This window comes from Triplophysa dalaica, chromosome 2, assembly GCF_015846415.1.
Source record: "Triplophysa dalaica isolate WHDGS20190420 chromosome 2, ASM1584641v1, whole genome shotgun sequence".
NCBI classification, from domain to species: domain Eukaryota; kingdom Metazoa; phylum Chordata; class Actinopteri; order Cypriniformes; family Nemacheilidae; genus Triplophysa; species Triplophysa dalaica.
The window spans coordinates 25287024-25310160 of record NC_079543.1 but is presented as its reverse complement, the minus strand read 5'-3'; the positions used below and the strand labels follow the sequence as shown (position 1 = coordinate 25310160).

Sequence of the window (23137 nt, the reverse complement as noted above, 5' to 3'; positions counted from 1 at the left end):
CCCATTCAACAACAATTTGTTTATTTATAAAAAAAGTTCAACTTATTGTTTATTCAATAAAATGAGTATACAATAAAATATTTAAAAAATAATAATAATTTAAATTAAATAAATAGTTATATTAGTCACTAGCCAAACCGATCAACAAAACCTAGACCGGAAATTGGCTGCGGTCCAGGCACGCACACATACGATGTAACTGTCTATATGTTAAGTGTCTAAAAAGTGTCCTGCTAAGGCACTTCTGCTCTCATAGGGCTGAGGTAATTTTTCACCAAGCACTAACGATGTGTTAAAAATAAAAAACTTTTAATTTTTTGCCAACCGACATCACTACAGCTAAACATTGTTGAGAACCTTTATGATCATATCAACTTCGTATTTGTGAATGTTGCTTGAAATGCATTGCTTGAAGCGCTTCTCCTTTTTGGTTGTCAATGTATGATGTAGTGTTGCATCTTAAAGCGGCCTAGTAAAAAACATCATTGTTCCCTATGGACGCTATGTTTATTGGATGTAACAGAGCTGGCTAAGATTACAGTGGAAATAAGTCATCGCTCCATGTGCATATATCCCATTAAAAGCTTAAATCACAAACTTTTTATTAAAAATAAACATTAATATAGTGCGGTCAATAAAATAAAATAAACATTAAAATACATTTTGTGTTTACATCATATGTGTGTGGCATGTATGATTACATATATGTACATGTGGTTATGCAACAAATATTTAAGTTTAATTTACATTATGTATATGTATCTATAACTCATATCTCATAAATATGTACATGTATATTTATGTGTTTATATATATATATATATATATATAAAATATACAGTTTAAATTTGTTTGGAAAATGTCAGTTTGATTTGAATCCATGTAAAGCTTGGGACACGTAAAGTTTCCTGCAATGTGGTTTCAAACAGATAATAGAGGCAAAAATGATGAATTTCAGCTTTAACCTTTAACAATTTTAGACATTTCTAAAGACATTGAGAGAATGTATACACACCGTGTAATCCAAACAGTGTGGAAATCTTGATAGCTTGTATCTAAGTGCAATACAGTACATATTATTGGTTTTAATCAAAATCATTATTAAGTACGATTGAATATATGATGTCAGAAGTCTTAAACTCAAGTCTTTCACATATTTTCTTGTTGAGTGATGACTGACCATAAACGTATAGGCTTGTGCAGTTGCAATTTTCAATCCCGTCATGCTTTATGGACCATTGCCTTCAATATCTCCATTATACTCATGTTGTAATCTGTACACAGGTAGGCTCCTTCTTTATGATCAACCTGTGTCTGGTTGTCATAGCGACACAGTTCTCTGAGACCAAACAACGGGAGAACCAGCTGATGCAGGAGCAGCGGGCCCGTTTCCGTAGCAACGAGTCCACCCTTGCAAGCTTGGCCGAACCGGGATCCTGCTACGAAGAGATGCTGAAATATCTTGTCCACGTCTGTCGTAAACTTTGTCGGCACGTCACTCGTCTCTATGGCGAATTTTGCCCGCGCAGGCGAAGAGGCGACGCCGCTTCCAACAGCTCCTTGGCAGGAGGCGGGACAAATGGGTTTTGGGCCGACAATGGGACAAAAATGGGCCCGAGCCAGTATTTTATGACTCATTATCATCATACACACCATCATCAGCATTACATCAGTAATGGCATTGAAATGAGAACTATTCATCCTGATAGAGATACTCAGAAAAAGGGCTCATCCCTCCCACTTACGCTGCCGAATTTAAGGGGTTTGAGGTTCGGAATGAACTACCCCACCATAATGCCCTCCAAAGTGTGCGGAAACTCGCGGTCTCGCCGACAACCGAAGGGCGGGGCCAAGGGATCGGCGTTCAATCACGGGCTGTATGGCAGGAAGATTTCAGTTTGTGGTGGATTCCATGACACTTACAAGCTGCAACACGGTAAGACCACAAATGTGAAAATGTGCAAATCATACAGATCGTCTCCATAAAGTATGTGGAGACTTAAAGAGATAGTTCATCAAAAACTAAAAATTCAATTCATCAATATTCACCTTCATGTTGGTCCTCTGTGAAACACAAAATAAGATATTTTAAGAAATGTCTTGGTGCTTTTGTGTTCTTACAGTGGATGTCAATGGATGCCAATATTGTTTGGTTACCAACTTTCTTCAACATATGTTCTTTTATGTACTGCAGAAGATATAAAGTTTGGAACGACTTGAGGGTGAATACATTTTGACAGAATTGTCATTTTTGGGTGAACTGTCCCTTTAACTATGGACATACTTAATAACCATCTGATCAAATACTTAGTCTTCGTATTTAGTCTTAGTTTGGTTTTGATATTTTGTGCGTTGATTTTTGAGCATGGCTTAAGTGTCCAAAGGCTATGTTACATGTACATTGGCAAAAAGTAAGTACATATAAATACTTATCAAGTTTTAGCCTTTCTGCCGTGTTCCAAATTTTACTTTGGGTTTATGGATTAAAAGTAAAATCTGTCTCTGGGGTTCTAGCTTAATAGCACAGATGAAATTACTTAATTTTTTTGCTACGCACACTTCACATGCCCCAATAATTCCAAATTGAATTGAGAAACTGACTGCACAAACACACACTCCGTCTATTATTTTGTGCCTCTTTACTTTCGCCTGCAGTAACCTGCTTCAGTTGCTTTGCAATATTTTGTTCAAAATATATTCAGAACTGTGATGTATTTCCTGCATTAAACCCACATTCTTAAAAAAGACATGATAAAGCTGTAGATTTATATGTGCCCAGGTTTATCTTTCGGGTTGTTATGGGGTTCAGGTTTACTCTGAGATTCTTATCAAATTTATAGCACAAAGCAAACATTATATTGAACATTTGAAACATATTGAGCATAGAACGGAGACAACACGGTGTTTTTTAAAACTCTTGTTATTTTTAATTTAAAACAAATATTTGTAACACTTTATAATAAGGTTGCATTTGTTACTATTAGGAAATGCATTAGCTAAAATAAACTAACATACTATGATTTATCATCTATTTGTATTGGTTAATGCGGTTAATGCAAATACAGTTGTTCATGTTAGATTAAAGGTCCAGTGTACATATTTTTAGGGGCATCTAGTTGTGAGGTTGCGAATTGCCCCTCCCCCTTTGCTGTCGAACCACTACAGTGGCTGACACAAGATATTTTCGCTTCTTTACCGAAGGAAATAATGTATTTACAAAAACGTCTGTAGTTTGTCCATTTAGGGCTACTGTAGAAACAACATGGCGTATTACATGCAAGAGGACCCGCGGTGTATGTAGATAGAAATAGCTCAGCGAAGCCATAGAAAAACCATTCAGCCAAAGTTTCTTTAAAGTACCATCTCTTTCTTACTTTTTACAATCTATAGAACCTTTTTTGGCCACAAAGAACCTATTATGAAACAGAAATCAGATGTTAAAGGTTCTTTATGGAACTTTTTGAAGCACCTTTTTGCTGAATGCAGCTAATGCGTTAACCAATGTTAGCAAATTTACTATATAGTGTTCCTGAAATATTTAAGCATAACAACGCAAGGTTGTGGGTTCGATCCCAGGGAATTGCAAATGCCTATGTAAAATGTACAGGATAATGCAATGTAAGTAGCTTTGGATGAAACCATCTGCCAAATGCCTAAAAATGTAAATGTAAAAATATGGGGTAATGTACTCCGTTTTAACATCTCTACATGTTCATTTATATGACAGGATGAACTGAATCAAAATATGTAGAATATCTTGGAGCTCTGACATAGCAGATGGGGCTTAATAGACAGGTCTGGACCCTATTGCGAGACAGACAATATTGATCACCGTTATAAAAAAGACTAATGCTTGTTATTGTGTTAATTCATTGTCGTAAATCATAATTGAGAGGGTAAATCATCCTAAAATTCTGTTCTTATTAGTTATATAGCCGACTGAGTGTAATGGGGTAGGGTAGGTCTAGGTGCCGCTAGTCTCTTGCTATGAGTTCGTAATAAGACGTTCCTAGCTGTTGCTCTAGTTACATTTATAAACAAACTACGAGAGAAATATGACGTGATCGTTTCCATAAAGTTGAGCAGTTGCTAGACACGCCCACTTCCCGTCATCAACGGTCAATTGTTCGTGTCGATGGCCCGCCATTGAAATGAATGACATCACCTCGTTTTGTCGCTGGGTGTCGCTGGCATTGTGAAAGCACAGTTAGTCCACACTATGGGTACTATTTAACACATTGTACTCGTTCTTCATTGCAGGTGTGTATCCAGGCCCATGCTCAAGTGTGTGTATGGACGGGAGGGCAGGGATGGCATCTTCTGAACTATCTTCCTGCCCAATTTGCGCTCTGGAAGGTGACGGTGTCACCTGCGATCCTAACGGTGAACCGGACCCAGAGAAACAGGGGCCAGATGTCAGCGCGGAACACAGCAAATTGCACCAGGACGTGGAGGAAAAGGAGTCTGGGAGAAAGAGTTGCGTGTGTGTGTGCGTTCATCTCGTCCAAGTTGTGCTGAAGCGGATTGTGGACAGCAAATACTTCAACAGAGGGATAATGATCGCAATCCTTATCAATACACTCAGCATGGGCGTGGAGTACCATGAACAGGTAAAAAATATCACACGTGACGTCCATGCGCGACATCTCAAAAGTCAGATACGTTATTTTACATGGCCGAATCATTCTGACTGCGACTGCAAAACCAACAAAATTATTGGATCAGATCCGGTAGAACATTTTTATTTTTGTTACAGTGCGAGCTCTCATCGTGACATGATCTCTTGTGTTGTGTACGGCTCACGTTGCATTTCATTAACCCCCTCGGTCAGGATTAATGTGTGTCGGTGGGAGTCTGTCTGCGTGTGTGTGTCTTACAGAAAGACTCTGAGATTAACCGGTTTGAGGCAGAGGACAGTCGCACGGTTGCCAGGGAAATGATTATTTACATTACAGCAGACACAGTTAATAACAACACTCGCCTGCTCTTCCTCTGCGAGAAACAAAGCCACAGGCAGCGAGAGAGAGAGGGAGGGAGAGAGAAGACACAGATATATACTGTCATACCATTGAAACACTGCTGCGCTTTAAGTGTGTGTGCTGTGCTGGCTTTTGTATATGTATTGTTCTTCAGACCTGTGTCTGTGTTGTCTATCAAAAACGTCTCTTTGTATATCATATGTCACGTCATACAATATACATCCACACTTTTGTGCAAATAGACAGGACAAAGGTGAGAACTAAAGAGGTCTTATAGGGGAATGTTGTTCTTCATGTGTTCTTCTGTGAAAGTTTATTAAAGAAATCTTGTTACTTTAGCATCGTTTCTCCTATATTAACACTTCAAGAGATTTATATTTATATATCGTCGCTGCCTTTCTGAAACCTTGTATTTCCAGATCCACTTTTCTTCAGGGAATGGAAGACCACTGGACTTGATGATTAAATACTATGTCGTCAAAGGTGGCAATCACTTTTTAATATAATAATAATTATATATAATTAATATATTTTTTGTCGGTTACATATTTGCAAAACCAAGTGACAAATATAAAGGGGGCCTCATAATAATGATTTATGGTAAAAAAATATATATATATGGACGTACCAGGTTCTAGAAGGACATCAGCAATATGTCTTTAGTCTGTTTATTCACCTTGGTGTCACTTTTCTATTTTCAATTTTTTTGTGGAAACTAAAACTGAGTTTTTTTTAAAGTGTCATTTTGATGGAAGTGAATTGTGTGTGCCTTTCTCAAGCTTTACTTTTTTCATTTTAAATTTATTCTTTAAAAGGATTCCAAGGCATTATAAAATAACTCCATGCAATATAGTGTCCTTGAGGCATACGAATGGATTTGATAAAATATAAATGTAAAATATAATCCACTGTTTGATGAGAGTATTAACCCGTGCCTCTTAACTCCCCAAACCTTGTGTCTGAACTGTGTTGTTTACACTTTTTAGGAAGTTTACTTTTAAGTAATATGAAATAACCGGAAGAAATTGGAAGCAGAGGAGTAAACTCTGTTTATGGACCCTCGCACATAAGACAAATGCAAAAATAAATCTATAGAGATGCACCAATACTAAATTTCTCCACTGATACTGATAGCCGATTATTGAGAGTGATGTCTGCACTGCCGATACATATTCTGAAGATTAAATTAATATATCTTTACTTTCTAAAATGTATTCATTCATACAGTATAATGACTATTATTTACGAACATTAAACTGGTGAAGTTTCTTAACATTTTCTATATATAGAGCACAAATTCATTGCATATTCCTGTCCTCTTTTGATTGACTTTGATTTGATTGAATAAGTGTTTTTCTGTGCCAATGCATGTATTAGACATGTGAAATTGATAAATTGCTCACACATACCTGCCTGAAACGCCTCGTGTAACCAGACCCCACAAATCTACTTCAGTTCGTGGTATGATTTGACTAAGACCTCCCAAATGTATACGCAAGTAAGGTGCCTTACCTGTCAGCACAATTGCTTTGGAATCTGATGTTTCAAATATGGTAAGAGGCGTTTTATGCCCGGTTTTCCATTGACTGGCAACCAGAAACGTTTTTCTTAAAAATTATGCTACATTTCTAGTTTGTGGGAGATACTTTTGTTAGTTTCGTGTATTTACATGTTTGTTTGACAATCCGTGCTGGAAATGGCCTTAGACTGAGAGGATTTGGTTATCTTTTCCATTGAAATTCACAACCTGTGTTCCCCCCTTTTTTCCAACCCTGTTGACAATACAAATACATACCACTTGACAAAAAACTCTCTCTCTTTCTCTCTTCTGTAGCCTCAAGAGTTAACAGACGCATTGGAGATCAGTAATATTGTCTTCACCAGTTTGTTTGCGTTAGAGATGCTCTTGAAACTCTCAGCCTGTGGCGTGTTTGACTACATCAGCAACCCCTACAACATCTTTGATGGGATCATTGTTATCATCAGGTACTCTGCTGTTAAATTCTGTTGCCATTCCATCCTGATACTGTGTAATCTGATCTCACATGTTCCGTCTGATGTTTATTTGAAGTGTGTGCGAGCTCGTTGGGCAAGCAGAAGGAGGCTTTTCGGTTTTAAGGACGTTCCGCTTGCTGAGGGTCCTGAAGCTGGTGCGGTTTCTCCCGGCCCTGCGGAGGCAGCTGGTGGTACTGATGAAGACCATGGACAACGTGGCCACCTTCTGCATGCTGCTAATGCTCTTCATCTTCATTTTTAGGTGTGGCTTTGTGAGCAAGTACAACTAAACAGAGTGAAAGAGTCAATAGGAATGAATCTAGAAATGCTGTTACACCATGTGTGGGTATTTTCGGAGGTTTTTCTTGTAGTTTTGAAAAGGAACGATGAGAAGTACTTTGCATTCAAAGCATTTAAAGAGTAATTCTCAGACGGCAGTTCCATGAATGCATTAAATATTTCAGAGAAAATATTTTTAGAAATTAATAGAAAGTAGAATGAACATCGAACAGAGTTTGGTAAATGTGCAGAATACAGACAAATTAAAAACAGTGAGTTATAGTTTTATTTTCGGTTTGTTGTCATTTTATTAATATTTAAAATTATCTTTTATTTTATATTTATATTTATTTATTATTTTATATTTGTTATTGTTATGTAAATTTCAGTTTACATTTTAGCAATTATGTTATGTGCATTTGTCATTTTATTATTTATTTGTTTACTTTTTATGTCGCTTTTTAAGTTACATTTATTTCAATTTAAGTTATGTTTATTGATTACTTTGAGTGTCGTTAACAAAACTTTTTTCAGTTTATTTCTGAGACAACATACGTTTTTTCAAAAGCAGATTTTTTTTAATTGATTTCAATTAACAGAAATGTTTTAATGGTTAGTTTTAGAAAACTATGAAACATTAACCAGAATAGTGTGTAATAATTGCAGAACAAAATATTGTTTTATTCCAAAAGTGCACAGTTTGGATTGCAATCATTAATTACAATTTCATTTTATTAATTTAAATGTGATTGAAGTGAATCGATGACAGTGTGATGCAAATTGTTTAAAAATCTTATTGCATAAAAAGTTTTGCATAAAATTGAATAAATGTTTTCTTTGCAATACATTTTTATCTCTCTTGTCTTCTGTTTTGTAGTATATTGGGGATGCATCTGTTTGGGTGTAAGTTCACTCGTCTGGAGAATGGAGATACAGTGTCGGACAGAAAGAACTTTGATTCACTGCTCTGGGCCATCGTCACTGTGTTCCAGGTTAGCAAAACGCTCTTACCATCTTTGCAGATTCTCCTGAACGTCCAGTATTTACCCTTTTGGATTTACTTTTGATAAAAGTAAATTTGTCTGCTTTTTCTAGCTTAGAAAGTCATATCGTAAAGGTCCATTTTTTGAGAAAGATAAACCTTTACACAACACACTTTTGAAGCCGGTGCTCCTAAAATCCCAAATTTTTGCTGACCAGCATAAGTCTGTAGGTCGCTATGGTGAAATCTGTCAACTGAACTTATTAAAATTTTACAGTGGCTTTTAAAAGTTTAAAGTCTAGGAATAGCATATTTTGTTCTTTGGAGACAAGGTGTGATTAAATACTCACTTCTTAATGTTGGAACAGCAGCATTTGCCAGAACGCTGAGGCAAGGGATTGTGGGTATTTAGCCGGTCTGAATACAGTAATAAATCCCTGCATGCCTGAGCAAACAATCAGTGACATAACAGTCATTTAAATGTGCATTTATATTAAGGGTTTATAAATAATTTAACAAAAAATTGAATCTACCAAATCTTATTCTACATTCAATATTTTTTACATTCCATTTATTTGTATATAATAGCAATGAACATTATCACAGTCGTCCTTGTCAGTTCGACAACAGCTGAGACAGGCTGAGCATGTTTGTGCTTCAGTGTTGCTTTTTAAACCGGGATTATCCAAACTTCTACAAAATGTTTCCGAGTTTTTAAAACTGTTGAGGTCATCAAGGTCTGCCCTGTATTCTTACAGACATGATGAGGTCATCAGCCTTCTCCCTGCAGTATTGGCCAGTGTGATGGGGGTCACTGGTGGGTGACACTTGTGCAAACACTGATATGGTGCTGTATTAACTCGGGCCCCTGAGGGAAGCCATCCGAGTCAAGGTTTCCTCAGCACCCAGAGCCTTTAATTTCCCTAATCTCTATTTCTGTCTGTGTGGAGGTGTGTGTGTGTGTGTGTTTGTAAGCAGAAAATAAACCCCAGACTGAACCTGCTGGTTTTCCTCTGTTCTAAATCAGTCTGGAGCTGTAGATGGGTTCGGCTTCCTATGTGGATGTCTGTATGAAATATGCTCGGCTAAAGGAAAAACAACCTCAAAGTTCTGTGCAGCTGAATGTTCAATGAGCCAAAAAAAGTTTTTGTCTTTATTTCTTAAAGGGGTCATATGGTGTGAATATGTGTTTTTCTGTGTCTTTGGTGTGTTTAAGTTTCCAAATTTACGTCAGTTCATGGTATGAATACCACCTAAATTTAAACGCAAGTAAGGTGGCCGTACCTTTTACATTTACATTTAGGCATTTGACAGACGCTTTTATCCAAAGCGACTTACATTACTTAATCCTATACATTTTACATAGGTATTTGCAATCCCCTGGGATCGAACCCACAACCTTGCGTTGTTAACGCAATGCCCTAACCACTGAGCTACAGGAAAGCTCACTTTTAGAAAAATTGCTCTGGAACCTGATGTTCAAAATATGGTAAGAGGCGTCACATTTCCTTCATATACTTGCAGTATTCGACCAATCACTACGCACTGGTTATCTAGCAAATCATAGCACACCTCGCTTTTCAGAGTGATGAGCTTTGTAAAAAATCTGTGCGTTTCAAAGAGGAGATTCAAAATGCACGGTATGTGTAAAATACAGCATTTTTAACCTTTAATCGTGTATACGTATTGCATTTCATCTAAAAAAACAAAAATATTAATTTTACCCATGTCATATGACCCCTTTAAAAAGAAAATATATATTTTTTATTTGTAACTTTTAGGATAATTTTCATTTTTATGATTGACATTTACAGTAACTAAGTGACTTTAAAAAAGTAAATAGTTATTAATTGTTGCCAGCACTAGTTTGGATGTTTTTTTATTTTTTTTATTTTAGGGTACTCCATTTATGAATACACTGAAGGAATATACAATATATATAAATGTGTGTGTATTTTATCATATTTATTATATTTTTATATATATTTATAAATACTTTTAATGCTTAAAAAATTATTAGTATTATTTTTTTTCTTTTTGTTTCTTCATTTGGTCAAAGACTTCTTTAAAAAAAAATCTGCATTTGGATTTGTAGATGCTTTACTGTTTCAGAACATAGATAATAGTCCCCCACTGTAAAATAGTAAAAAGTGGATTTTCGTGTTTAAAAAATTCATGGAAAATTCTGCCGATGGATTGGTAAGAGTTGTGTAAACATTTTTTCAATACATATAATTATATAAATTAGATAATTACCTCATTTGTAACGTTAAACAGCTAAATTTAAAATGTTTATGTTCAATTTCGTTGAATACAAGATTATTAAATTGTTGTTATGCGAGTACATAAGCAATTGTAATCAGGGGAAAAGTAAATTAATTACAGCCATTTGGTAATTCATTAAAGCGGAAACAAACTAAGCTAATAACAAGCATCTTAAACAAATTCTGTATTTGCATTTCTTGGGAATCAATCCCCTGGTCTTAGTGTTGATATAGTGCAATGCTCCACAAGTTGAGCGACGGCTATTGATCAGTTTCCTCATGAACATTTAAGCCAAGTAACTACTCAAGCGCAGATGTGATTTACCCATTCACAGTGGAGTGATGAGTCAAAACCTTCAAAATATTTGTCCATGAAACTGCAAGTGAGAAAAACCAGACACTCATAGTCTCAGAAAGCTGTCATTATCACGGCGTCTGTCCTTTGTCTCTCTACAGACCTTGACCCAGGAAGACTGGAATGTGGTTCTGTATAATGGCATGGCCTCTACCTCTCCGTTGGCGGCTCTTTACTTCGTGGCCCTGATGACCTTCGGGAATTACGTCCTCTTCAATTTATTGGTTGCCATCTTAGTAGAAGGCTTCCAGGCTGAGGTAAGAAGTCAGACTTCGTGCCGGGGAATTATTAGACCTGTGTTCTTTACTTACCAGGAACTTTAATAAAAAATATATTAAACAACAGTGTATGGATGAAAATGTGTGATAATGCCAGATTATGTTTCTTCCAATAGAGACGGGTTTGGGCACGTAAAATAAACCTTGAAAATGTATTTTTTAGTTGATCTGGCTATTTTAAGGTAATCTGTCTTCATTTATTCTTTTAAAACCTGTATATGACTCTTTCTTCTGTGAAACACGAAAGAAGATAGTTTGAGAAATGTGTCAGTGGTTTTGTGGCAATACAATGGAAGTCAATTGGGGCCAAAGTTGCTGAATACAAAAGAAGATTTTTTGAAGAATGTGGGAAATTAAACCGCTCTGGGTCACTATTGACTTCCATAGTATAGGGAAGTAAACTACTATGGTAGTCACTAGTCAGTGGTGCTCCACAACTGATAAGTGTCCCACATTTTTCAAAATATCTTCTTTTGTGTTCGACAGAAGAAATGTATACAGTGTTAGAACAACTTGAGGGTGAGTATTTTATGACAGAATTTCATTTCTGGGTGAACTATCCCTTCAAGCTCAGATTTTTCTAAGCAAATGCATCGACTTCCACATTTTTAATTGTCTCTGGGCTACTTCATCCTTCAGCTTGTTAAATCGACTCTCTGCTTGGTTTTCAACATCAATGCGAATTCTCTACAAGACTGAATTTGATGTGGCCATATTGCATTTAATTGAGTTTCCCAGAGGGAAATTTTCGTGTAAGATGCTATCAGAGAACAGAAAGGATGGTGCTGTAATACAATTACAGCTCCGTACGGCACTGTAACTATGATACATGGCATTAAAAAGGGATTTCCTTTAGCGCACATGCAAATCAAGAATAGCACGTTCTCCTTTCTCTTTGTGACATGAAAGAGATGGATTGTGTGTATGTTTGGTTTGTAAGTTTCATTTTCATGTAGATGAGACTCATCCGAATAAACACACGTCTCTGCTGCAGCTGGTGCGATGATGTGTTTGATAGGAAAACGCTTGGCTCAAATCATTCTGCCTCTCTCTTTTCCTCCATCTTTTCATCTCTGTCTCTCTTTTGTCTGTAAGGTGATATCACACACACGTAGACACCGGACACTTCGGATTGTTACACAATGCATGAATACACACGCACACACTTTTGATTGTTACTCTGTGAACGCTGGCTATTCTCATTCATACCTTTTATTTTTTTTGCTCTCTCGTTTACAATAGGAGATTTTAGAGTATGACACCATGTTCTAACCATTCCCATCAAGAAAGACAAATCCAAGATGAGAACTCGTAAATACTCCGTTATTTCTCCTAGACGTCATTGAGATTAAATGGAGAGCAAATGGAAACTTTTGCTTAAAGGGACAGTTCACCCAAAGATCAAATGTTTTGAGTTCGTATGATTGAAATCTTCAATTATATCGATTTTTATTGGCAGACTTTGCAAATCTGAGCTCTCTTTTGTGACCTTGTTGAGATCTCTAAAGGGCGATTTCTTGATCTTTTTCTAAAGAGAAACATCTGAGACACAATAAAATTGGACAGTTCAACCCAAATTAAAATTCTGTCATGAATTATTCAACCTCAAGTTGTTCCAAACCTTTGGCTGAATGCAAAGAAAGTCATTGGAAGAATGTTAGCAACTGACAGTTCTAGGCCACCATTGACTAGCATAGAAGGAAAAATTATTGTAGAATTTTGTTGTTCTTTTGGACACAAAATAAGATATTTTGAAGAATTTAGGAAAGCAAACATTACATTATCGTGACATTATTGACTATGGTAGTCAATGATGTCGGTTGCTAGCATTCTTCCAAATATCTTTTTTGTGTTCAACCGAACAAATACATTAATAGAGGTTTGGAACAACTTGAGGGTTAGTATATTATGACAGAATTCATTTTTAGGTGAATTGTACCTTTACGGTAAATTTATTGTCTCCGATGTTTCTCTTGAGAAAAAGATCAAGAAATCTGCGTTACATATCTCAAAATTGTAACCAAACTGAGCTCACAATTGCAAAGTCGGATATCGAAAGTTGATATTATTGAAATTCTCAAACATTTCTTATCAATTTTGCGTAAATCCAGATTATTATTTATTTATAAAATCTGCATTCACTGCAAGTCTTCATGCACACTGTTTGAACAACGGTCTTTTTTTTTCTTTATTTCTTCGAAGCAATCTTGGGAGAAACATCTGAGACCAAGTTGCCACTTAAGTGAAACACAACTGAGAATTTCTTAAAATATCCTGAGCTATGAAAGAGCAACCTCGGAGCATTACAATATTCGACGCATTTCCGACATCACCCTTGAATCTGCACTTAAAATCACCTAGATCAGGATTATGTAATCTCATACCCCGATCTGCCTCTGCAACAGTTTACATAACATCACCTGGGTCACATGGGTGAGGGAAATAATGTTAACCAACACCCAATTTTCTCATTGGATATCCCTTTTCACTCGGAAATACATCACATTATGGAGGAAAATGAGTGGAGAGCCAGGTCATGATGGCTTTTAAAGCACAAGTGCATGTAGCAGGTGAAATTTAATAGATATAGAAGAAGAGCAATATAAAAACCAATAAACAGGTTAACTAACCATAAAATTAGAAGGAAGGGAGAAAGAGACCCTTGAAAGATCAAATGTAATTGTGTTTGTTCTGCTTATCCTGCTGCTGGCCTTTGTGTTGTTCATGTTCATGTGTAATCAGGATCATTCATTATTATGAATTCTGAATTTTAGGCTTTAAAGTCCCAGTGAACTGAAAAATTACAATGCCTGTTTTTTCATGAAATGTTGCAGCGTTTATTGTAAATAGTTTATCAATGTGGGTCATTCTCTTTTTAAAATTTGTGTGCCCTCATAAACTTCAGTTAAACTTTGAAAATGCACTTCTGTAATGACTATCCATCTTAAATGACATATGTCAGACAGCTTGGGTGGAGCATCTGTTAACTCCTCCCCTTTAACTGTCAGTGTGTCTGTTTTAATACATCAAATTGCTGAGAAAGATGAAAGCCACGCCCACTATTTATTTTCATTTAAAATTCCATTTCACTCGGAAATGCATCAATACTTTATAAGTGTCACATCTCTCTCTCTCTCTCTCTCTCTCTCTCTCTCTCTCTCTCTCTCTCTCTCTCTCTCCTCTCTCTCTCTCTCTCGCTCTCTCTCAGGGTGATGCCAGCAGGTCAGAGACTAGCGATGACATTTCTTCTGACTTTGGTGATGAGGACAAACTGAGAGAGCTGCTAAACTCAGGTGTGTAAGTGTGTGATGATATCATGTGTTTCTATAGATATCTGATGTTGGATCTCTGTTTGATATCTAGGATCAGAATTGAAAATGCAGACATTAATGCCCTTATCCAACGGACACCTGGAACCCCGAGCATCCATGCCACCGCACAAATTGCACACACAACTCAACGCCATGCCCAGAACCGAATTGTCACACTTCTGCAGCCAATCACGTCGCAACAGCAACACCTCCACTGAACCACATGACCAGAGATCCATGGTGAGTAAAATGCTGCCACATGGATAGTTGCAAAAACACAACATACAGCACCTCAAAACTTCAGTGAGTCTAGTATTGTCACGATTCATTGCATATTGTCACACAGTTTGTCGGTCTGTTGTAGTCCAGTCTTTGGGGAAGTCGTCGATCCAGTTGGAACAGTCTCGGCTACGCCCCCAGTCTGATCAGACGGGCCCAGTCAGGAGAGTGCGAGTCGCTGCTTTCAGGAGCGGGACAAGACAGCATGGATGACAACCTGTCAGATGATGGGAAATCCAGTCTGGGCGGAGTCTCGTGTCTAGGTTCCTTTGATATGCCAGATTTCCTGCAGGTTCCACGCCCATATTTGGAGTGTAACGGGAGATTAGACGGAGGACATTCATCCTCTCCAAACGTTACGTGCCCAGAATTACCATCCACACAGGGGGCGGAGGATGAGGACTTTGAAGAGGTGATACCCTACATTTTAATGAACGTTTAATTGATATAATACTTACTCAATATTCACTGAATATTGTTCTTTTAATAAGTCTGTCAATACATTTTTGTCGACCAATAGTAATCATGTCATATTGACCAAAATTTGATTGTTACAGTATTTCAATGAATTGAATTGGTTCAGATGTTTATGTTTATTTATTATGTTTAATGAATGCATCATACACAACCACAACATAATAAAAACACAAAAGCCAGGAAAAAAACTCACAAATTACTCTAATGGCAAAGTAAAAATTCAGCCAAAAATATTCCAGGATAAATATAAACAGAAAAAGTGACAGATTCAATACCAGGACATTCACGAGGTTGTGCTGCTGTCACTTAGTATTAAAAACTTTGTAATGGCAAATTTATTTATAAATGAAACCCAGATGGCACTTTTAAAATTTAATTTGCACTCATGCAGAATAAAGTGTTGCGATGTCAGATTAAGTTATTGCATAAAAGGGATAGTTCATCCAAGAATTACAGCTCTGTCACCATTTTTCTCGTCCTCCGATTGTCCCAAACCTGTATATATGTCTTTGTTCTGCACAAAGGAAGATATCTGAAAGAATGACAGCATGCGAGCAGATCGTATCTTCCCCCATTTACTACCATAGTAGGGAAAATAAATGCCATGGGAGAAAATGGGGGACAAGATCTGCTCCGTTACTGACATCCTTTCAAATATCTACCTTTGTGTTTAGCAGAAAAAAGAAATGTATACATGTTTGAAACAATCTGAGGGTCAGCAAATTATGACAGAATTTTCATTTTTGGCTGACGTATCCCTAAATGTTTGTATGTTTTAATGTGAGTTACATCTGTTTAATTAATATCTAACATTGTAAATGCAAATTACATAAATACATGTGGAACTGGTTTGTGTCTCTGTGTGTTTTATTCAGAGTTGGTTTGTGATTGTGAAGAGACTGTTGGAGCCATATAAACCGCAGTGGTGTAGAGATCATGAAGACTGGTCCCTCTACCTCTTCTCTCCTCATAACAAGTGAGAACCCACACACACCAGTCACACGCACTACACGTGATGAATGCTGCGCTTGCACATTTTCATGATTCTAACTCTCTCTCTCTCTCTCTGTGCAGGTTCCGTATTCGCTGCCAGAAGATCATCACTCATAAATTGTTTGATCATATTGTCCTGTTCTTCATTTTCTTCAACTGCATTACAATCGCTCTGGAGAGACCAGATATTCAACCAGACAGCACTGTAAATACAATCACACACACTGGTTTACCACATAAATTGTTTTAGCAGTTTAGAACCACACTATAAGGACAAAAGTATAGGGACGCCCATAATGAACAAGTTTTGACTGCTTTAGTCATCTTGATGTTGCAGCATATAATGACACTCAACTCAACTTTATTTATATAGCGCTTTTTACAATTTTCATTGTTACAAAGCAGCTGTACATGTGAGACATTGACTACAAGTAAAACAACTAAAGTCATACACCTGTAAAAACAGGAAAAAGGTGAAAACACAAAAGACATACATACAAATGCTTCACACACACAATATGCATACATTTTTACACACATTGACATAGACGCACACACGCAAACACACTCGCACACACGCACAGTGTAAGCACACATTTGAGATAAAGGAGAGAGAACCACAGGTCAAATATTAAACGGACTATAAATTCTTAAATGCAATATTAATTATGTCTAACTTCTGAATTCTAAAACAGCCCCCGGTCAGGCAAATAGTGCAAAACATTATGCAAACGGTGGCGAGGAACCCATAACTCCAATCGAGAGAAAAAAACTCAGGAGAACCCAGGCCCAACCAGGGGATTCCAGTTCCCCTCTGGCAAAAGCTGCTGCCTATGCACAAGCTCAACAGTGCTTGCACAACAAGGCTAAATAAAAAATAAATAAATAAACTTACTAATAAGGTCAATTATAGATTTAAGATTATCATTAACAATCTAATAGCATTTGAAATTTTGTAGTGAAATCGTGTCAAGTCGCCATGTCCTTCCACACAATTCTATAGAGAATTGTGTGGAAGAACTTGACAGATTTTTTACTATACTTATGACTAGATTCAGAACAAGAGGATAGGCCAAGTGTAGAAAAATGACACTTACAAAACACTCAGTTCAGTTCCTTGATTCTGAATGGCTGATCAGAGTTCTAAACCGTTATAAAATACCCTGATATATAACGGCTGACCGCACCACATTGCCTTAATATCATTTTATTGACTTTATTTTAAGAAACCTTGCTAAGCGATGGGTTACAGTGCATTTTATAACAGCTATGGGGTTTAGGCCCGCCCTTAGCTGTTATAAAATGCACCGTAACCCACTGCTTCTTGGGGCTTATTGCTTTATAAATATATCTAATGTACTTTTATTAGTTATATTTTATTAAAGTTGTTCATATGTTATGTGATGTCAGTTGTCGTTAAAGTGTTTAATAGTAAACCGTTAACACCCCTCATGTGTGGTGAAATCAATATATGAACAGCCTCAAGTCATTTATTGCTGTTTTAAAATGGCCACAACAGCAGTATGTTAATACACACCAGTGTTTAATGAATAATTAATTGTTTTATAACAACGCCTTGTTCTTTATCAGACTACTCTCACTCTCAGACTGTACACTCTCAAGAAGAGCTGTACAGCCGGTAAAACATTAAGAAATCATTCCAAATTTCCATTTAATCAGATTTTCTAGATGTATTGGGGTCAGTTCAGTCCAGTATCTGTTGAATTTCATCAAGATCACACTTCTGGAGTGACATTAAGTCATCCAACAGCAATGTGAAAGACCGCATGACAAGACACATGAAAACTGTGATCAAAATCAAGGTTATCACATTTTTTTTTTACTTTTCCAAATACAAGTACAGTTGTTTTCAAAATTATTCAACCCCCACTGAAATTGATTGTTTTGGTCGGTTTGACATTGATTATGATCATTCAGTCATCCTGCTTACAATTAAATCAAAGAGGCACGTGTAGGTCAGACAAATATAACATAACATTTATAATGAAATAACCACAAATGTCTTTTCTGAGCTCACATCTTTATCAGTTTTATTCAACCCCCAAGTGACATTCAATCTTAGTATTTAGTACAACATCCTTTTACAGTTATAACAGCTTTTAAACGTGAAGCATAGCTTGACACAAGTGTCTTGCAGCGATCTACGGGTATCTTCGCCCATTCATCATGGGCAAAAGCCTCCAGTTCAGTCACATTCTTAGGCTTGCGCACTGCAACTGCTTTCTTTAAGTCCCACCAGAGGTTCTCAATCGGATTTAAGTCTGGTGACTGCGATGGCCACTTCAAAATGTTCCAGCCTTTAATCTGCAACCATGCTCTAGTGGACTTGGAGGTATGCTTGGGATCATTGTCCTGTTGAAAGGTCCAACGTCTTCCAAGCGTCAGGTTTGTGACGGACTGCATCACATTGTCATCCAATATCTCCTGGTACTGAAGAGAATTCATGGTACCTTGCACACGCTGAAGCTTCCCAGTACCTGCAGAAGCAAAACATCCCCAAAGCATGATTGACCCTCCGCCATGCTTCACAGTAGGCAAGGTGTTCTTGTCTTCATAGGCCTTGTTCTTCCTCCTCCAAACATAGCGTTGATCCATGGGCCCAAACAGTTCTAATTTTGTTTCATCAGTCCACAGAACACTATCCCAAAACTTCTGTGGTTTGTCCACATGACTTTTGGCATACTGCAGTCGACTCTTCTTATTCTTTGGGGACAGCAAGGGGGTGCGCCTGGGAGTTCTGGCATGGAGGCCTTCATTACGCAGGGTGCGCCGTATTGTCTGAGCAAACTTCAGTACCCACATCTGACAAATCTTTTCTCAGTTCCTCAGCAGTCACACGGGGACTTTTCTCCACTCTACGCTTCAGGTAGCGCACAGCAGTCGAAGTCAGCAGCTTCTTTCTGCCACGACCAGGTATCGTTTCAACAGTGCCCTTTGCCTTGAATTTGCGAATGATGCTTCCTATGGTGTCTCTTGGTATGTTCAACATCTTTGCAATCTTCTTATAGCCATTGCCCTTCCTGTGAAGAGTAATCACCTGTTCTCTTGTCTTCCTGGACCATTCTCTTGACCTCACCATGTTTGTAACCACACCAGTAAATGTCTAGAAGGAGCTGAGTTTCACAATCATTTTAAAGCTGCCTAATTGGTGCTTATTAGGCTTTATTGCTGCTCCCTGATATCCACAGGTGTTTTCAATACCTGATTGAAAACACTTCATTGAACCTCTGTTCTTCAGAGTGGTAGTCTTTAAGGGGTTGAATAATTATGTCAATGAAGAATTCACAAAAGAAACATTAACTACTGTATTACAAAACTAATTGATGTCATTTTAGTTGCATATGGTTCTTTAAGAAGTCCTTGTAGGATTTCATTCTGAATACAATTACAAATGTACACTAAATTCCCTAAAACCATTTACAGCATTGGGGGTTGAATAATTTTGAACACAACTGTACAAGAATGTCTGTTGTTTTGCTTTAAAGTGGACATGAACTTGTTTCCTTGCAGTATTTGATGTCTGAATGAATACAGAGCATCTTTTCCCCCGTTTCTACATTTGTCATTTTCTACAAAACAACTGTGAATAGAAACAATATTTTTATTTGAAATTTTGGTGGAAATATTGTTAGTAGTTAATAAAATAATAATTTTTCCTGAACACATGAACTTTTTGACCCCTTTCTTTATATAGTCACATTATGACATTCGATTAGCCGGACACGAACGAGAACACTTGAAAGCCGCTCATGTATCGCTCCGTAACAGATGTGTTGCTCGACTTGTCATTTCACGTGACATTTTTATTATTTATATTCATTTTACAGGAGCGGGTTTTTCTCAAAGTTTCTAACTACATCTTCACTCTGATCTTTGTCGCCGAGATGACAATGAAGGTAAAACATGATCTGTATTGTGTAGATATCTGTTAAGTTACTCAAAAGTATTTTATTTTATTTAATAACATGTTATGAATGTGGTGCTGTCGTAGGTGGTTTCTCTTGGGATGTATGCCGGGCCGGGCTCATACCTGAAGAGCAGTTGGAACGTTCTAGATGGTTTTCTGGTGTTTGTGTCCTTGGTGGACATCTTGGTGTCTCTCGCCTCCTCTGGGGGTAACAGAATTCTGGGAATCTTGAGGGTTCTTCGACTGCTCAGGACGCTTAGACCCCTCAGGTAAAACTGTGTTTGAAGGGGTATGTATTTGTATTGCACAATAAGTCTGTCATGATGCTAAAGATACGCTGAGTGGAGTGGTGCAGCAATGACATAATTTTGTAGGCCAACCCGGAAGGCAGATCCGCATTGGCTCGCTTGACCGAAAGCCTACGCATTTATCCCATAGACTTTTGGAAGAAAGCAAAAAATAAGCTCTGTGATTAACAAAGGTTTATGATCTTTACATGTTTTGTCTATCCAGATAATCTTTACAAATGAACACAACATTTGTTACTTTTGAAGCCTAAATACAATCCACATTAGTAAAAAGCTAACATGAAGCTATAAACAGACTACAATCCGGTCGCGCGATATCAATATCGCCACCACCAAGCCTCCGACAACTCTACCAAACTTTATACAAATCTTAAATCTATAATGTTCCCTGGTAAGGAATTTCTCCTTGATTGAATCCCCATTCAAGTGTTTAGAGATTTAGAAAAATGTTACATTATTATGAGATTTTTATGCTTGATGATGTCTAACGTCCCCGCCAAAGGAAGTAGTCACTTAAAGCAACTTGTCAAAACCGCCGTTTTAAAGACACAGTAATGCTTTAAAAAATGACAAGCGGATTACGAAAGGTTTTGTGCACCATGGATATTATTTCAAGCGATTTACCACATACCCATTCAAAAAAACTCATCCACTTTGGGGCGATGGAACCGGAAGTGCTAAAAAACGAACTCACTTTCGGGGTTTGCATACAAAAATATGCCATCTCTTAGTCACTCTATTGATATTTAGAAAGGAAATCATGTCATAATTTATGCATCGTATCATTTTGAATCTGTACTTATGTTTTAGGAATAGAATATAAAGGATACTAATCAGAAATAGCTAGCGAGTTTGTCTATGAAAATGGAATATAATCTGTATAAGGAACAGATCAAATTCATGAAATTATTTACAGAAAATCTTCCGCTTCATAGCCCTCAAATCTATATTAAAACCTGCGTGCACCATGCACAGAGCACTAAAAATGCCCCTCAACAAGAAAGTCAATGACAAAATGTGTGACGAGAGGAAGTAGAATTTCAGGTCGGACATTGGTTGTTGCTGTCCGTGGTGCTGAAATCTTATTTTCCTGTCATGTCAGAACAAAAAAACTGTACAGATGGCTCATCATTGTATAATTCACAAAAAGTGATATGTCCTACTATGCAGACTTTGCTATTCAGTTCAAGGCTAACACTAAAGCACATGTATCAGCCTGTTGTTTGCTGAGATTTTGTTTATTAACAGTTGCTTTCTAGGTGTGCGGTTTTACCTTGAGTCCAGCACACTGAATATGTATCTGTTTGTTATCAGGGTTATAAGCAGAGCCCCTGGACTCAAGCTGGTTGTTGAAACATTGATCACATCTCTCCGACCCATTGGAAATATTGTGCTGATTTGTTGCGCTTTCTTCATTGTCTTTGGCATTCTGGGAGTTCAGGTATAAACATTGACAGTCATTTTTGGTGACTTAATTTTCGAAGTGTTGTGTCTAAAATAATATTTTTTTCGAAGGCTTTTTAGTACTCTATGAGTTCTTGGTTGGGATATGTTTGGCATTGTTTACGTTTGCAAAATGTATGTATCTGTTAACATTGTTAATGCATTATTTGGCATATGCTAGCAATAAAAAAGCAAAGATTATTAAATGTTTGAAATCGATCTTATGTTAGCTAATGTAAGTACAACTGTTTATATTAATTGTGCATTAAAGGGATAGTTCCCCAAAAACTAAAATTCTGTCATCATTTACTCTTTTGTCATTTCATACCTATATGACTGTTTTTCTTTTGCAGAACACACAAGAAGCTATTTTCAAGAACGTAAGTAACCAAACAACATTGACCCCCATTGTATGAACGCAAAACCAATGCAAGTCAATGGGTACCGCTGTTGTTCTGTTACCAACATTCTTTAAAAATCCGTCTTGTGTGTTCTGCAGAAGAAAGTCACACAGCTTTGAAACGACAACAAGATGACGAATAAATGATGACAGAATTAGCATTTTTCAGTGAAATATCCCTTTAACAAATTTAAACTTGATGTATTAGAAAATGCTAACGTTGACATTAACGGAGTTTAATAATTGCTGTAGAATTATAATTTTTATTGTTAGTTCATGGTAGTTAATGCATTATCTAATGTTAATAAGTACAACCTTATTGTGAGGTGTTACCTACTGTATTTCTTATCATAATATGGATTGTATTTGTCATGTAAAGGACCTACTTTTTCTACCTACACAGTTAGATCTGTTGCGATTTCTATATTTGGGTGATGTCTAAATACAAAATCTTTTTGTTTCTTTTAGCTTTTCAAGGGCAAGTTCTATCACTGTGAAGGCTTTGATACTAGAAATATCACAAATAAATCCGATTGCCTTCAGGCCAAATACAGATGGGTCCGCAGGAAGTATAACTTTGATAACCTGGGTCAGGTAAGAAATCAACTTCAACGTTCCCTTTAATGACCAGTTCGATAAAATCGGTACTTACAAAAAATAGTGATGCTACCATGATTTAGTGATTATATCAGATAACAATATCAAAGGACTTCATATATATACTGTATATTTTCAGTTAAAGTTTTGTTATAGAAAGTGGTTTGTGAGAACCAAAATAAAAATGAAAATATTATCACATTTAAATGATGCAAAGTAGTTTTCAAAAGTGATATCCAAGACCTTTTGATACAATACCATTTAACGTT

General features: G+C 36.9%; 1 protein-coding gene across 2 annotated transcripts in view; it reads left to right on the top strand.

Moving 5' to 3' along the window:
• The window catches only part of cacna1hb (calcium channel, voltage-dependent, T type, alpha 1H subunit b), a 73229-nt gene that overhangs the window by 36796 nt on the left and 13296 nt on the right, over nt 1-23137 (top strand). For both annotated transcript variants that reach the window (XM_056770087.1, XM_056770082.1), the window contains 15 exons: nt 1285-1936; nt 4261-4610; nt 6814-6965; nt 7051-7236; nt 8131-8245; nt 10956-11111; nt 14341-14425; nt 14496-14683; nt 14808-15134; nt 16075-16175; nt 16274-16397; nt 20041-20109; nt 20205-20389; nt 21743-21869; nt 22740-22865. In XM_056770087.1, the coding sequence (XP_056626065.1) occupies nt 1285-1936; nt 4261-4610; nt 6814-6965; nt 7051-7236; nt 8131-8245; nt 10956-11111; nt 14341-14425; nt 14496-14683; nt 14808-15134; nt 16075-16175; nt 16274-16397; nt 20041-20109; nt 20205-20389; nt 21743-21869; nt 22740-22865 (2943 nt within the window). The remainder of the gene's footprint in view (nt 1-1284; nt 1937-4260; nt 4611-6813; nt 6966-7050; nt 7237-8130; nt 8246-10955; nt 11112-14340; nt 14426-14495; nt 14684-14807; nt 15135-16074; nt 16176-16273; nt 16398-20040; nt 20110-20204; nt 20390-21742; nt 21870-22739; nt 22866-23137) is intronic.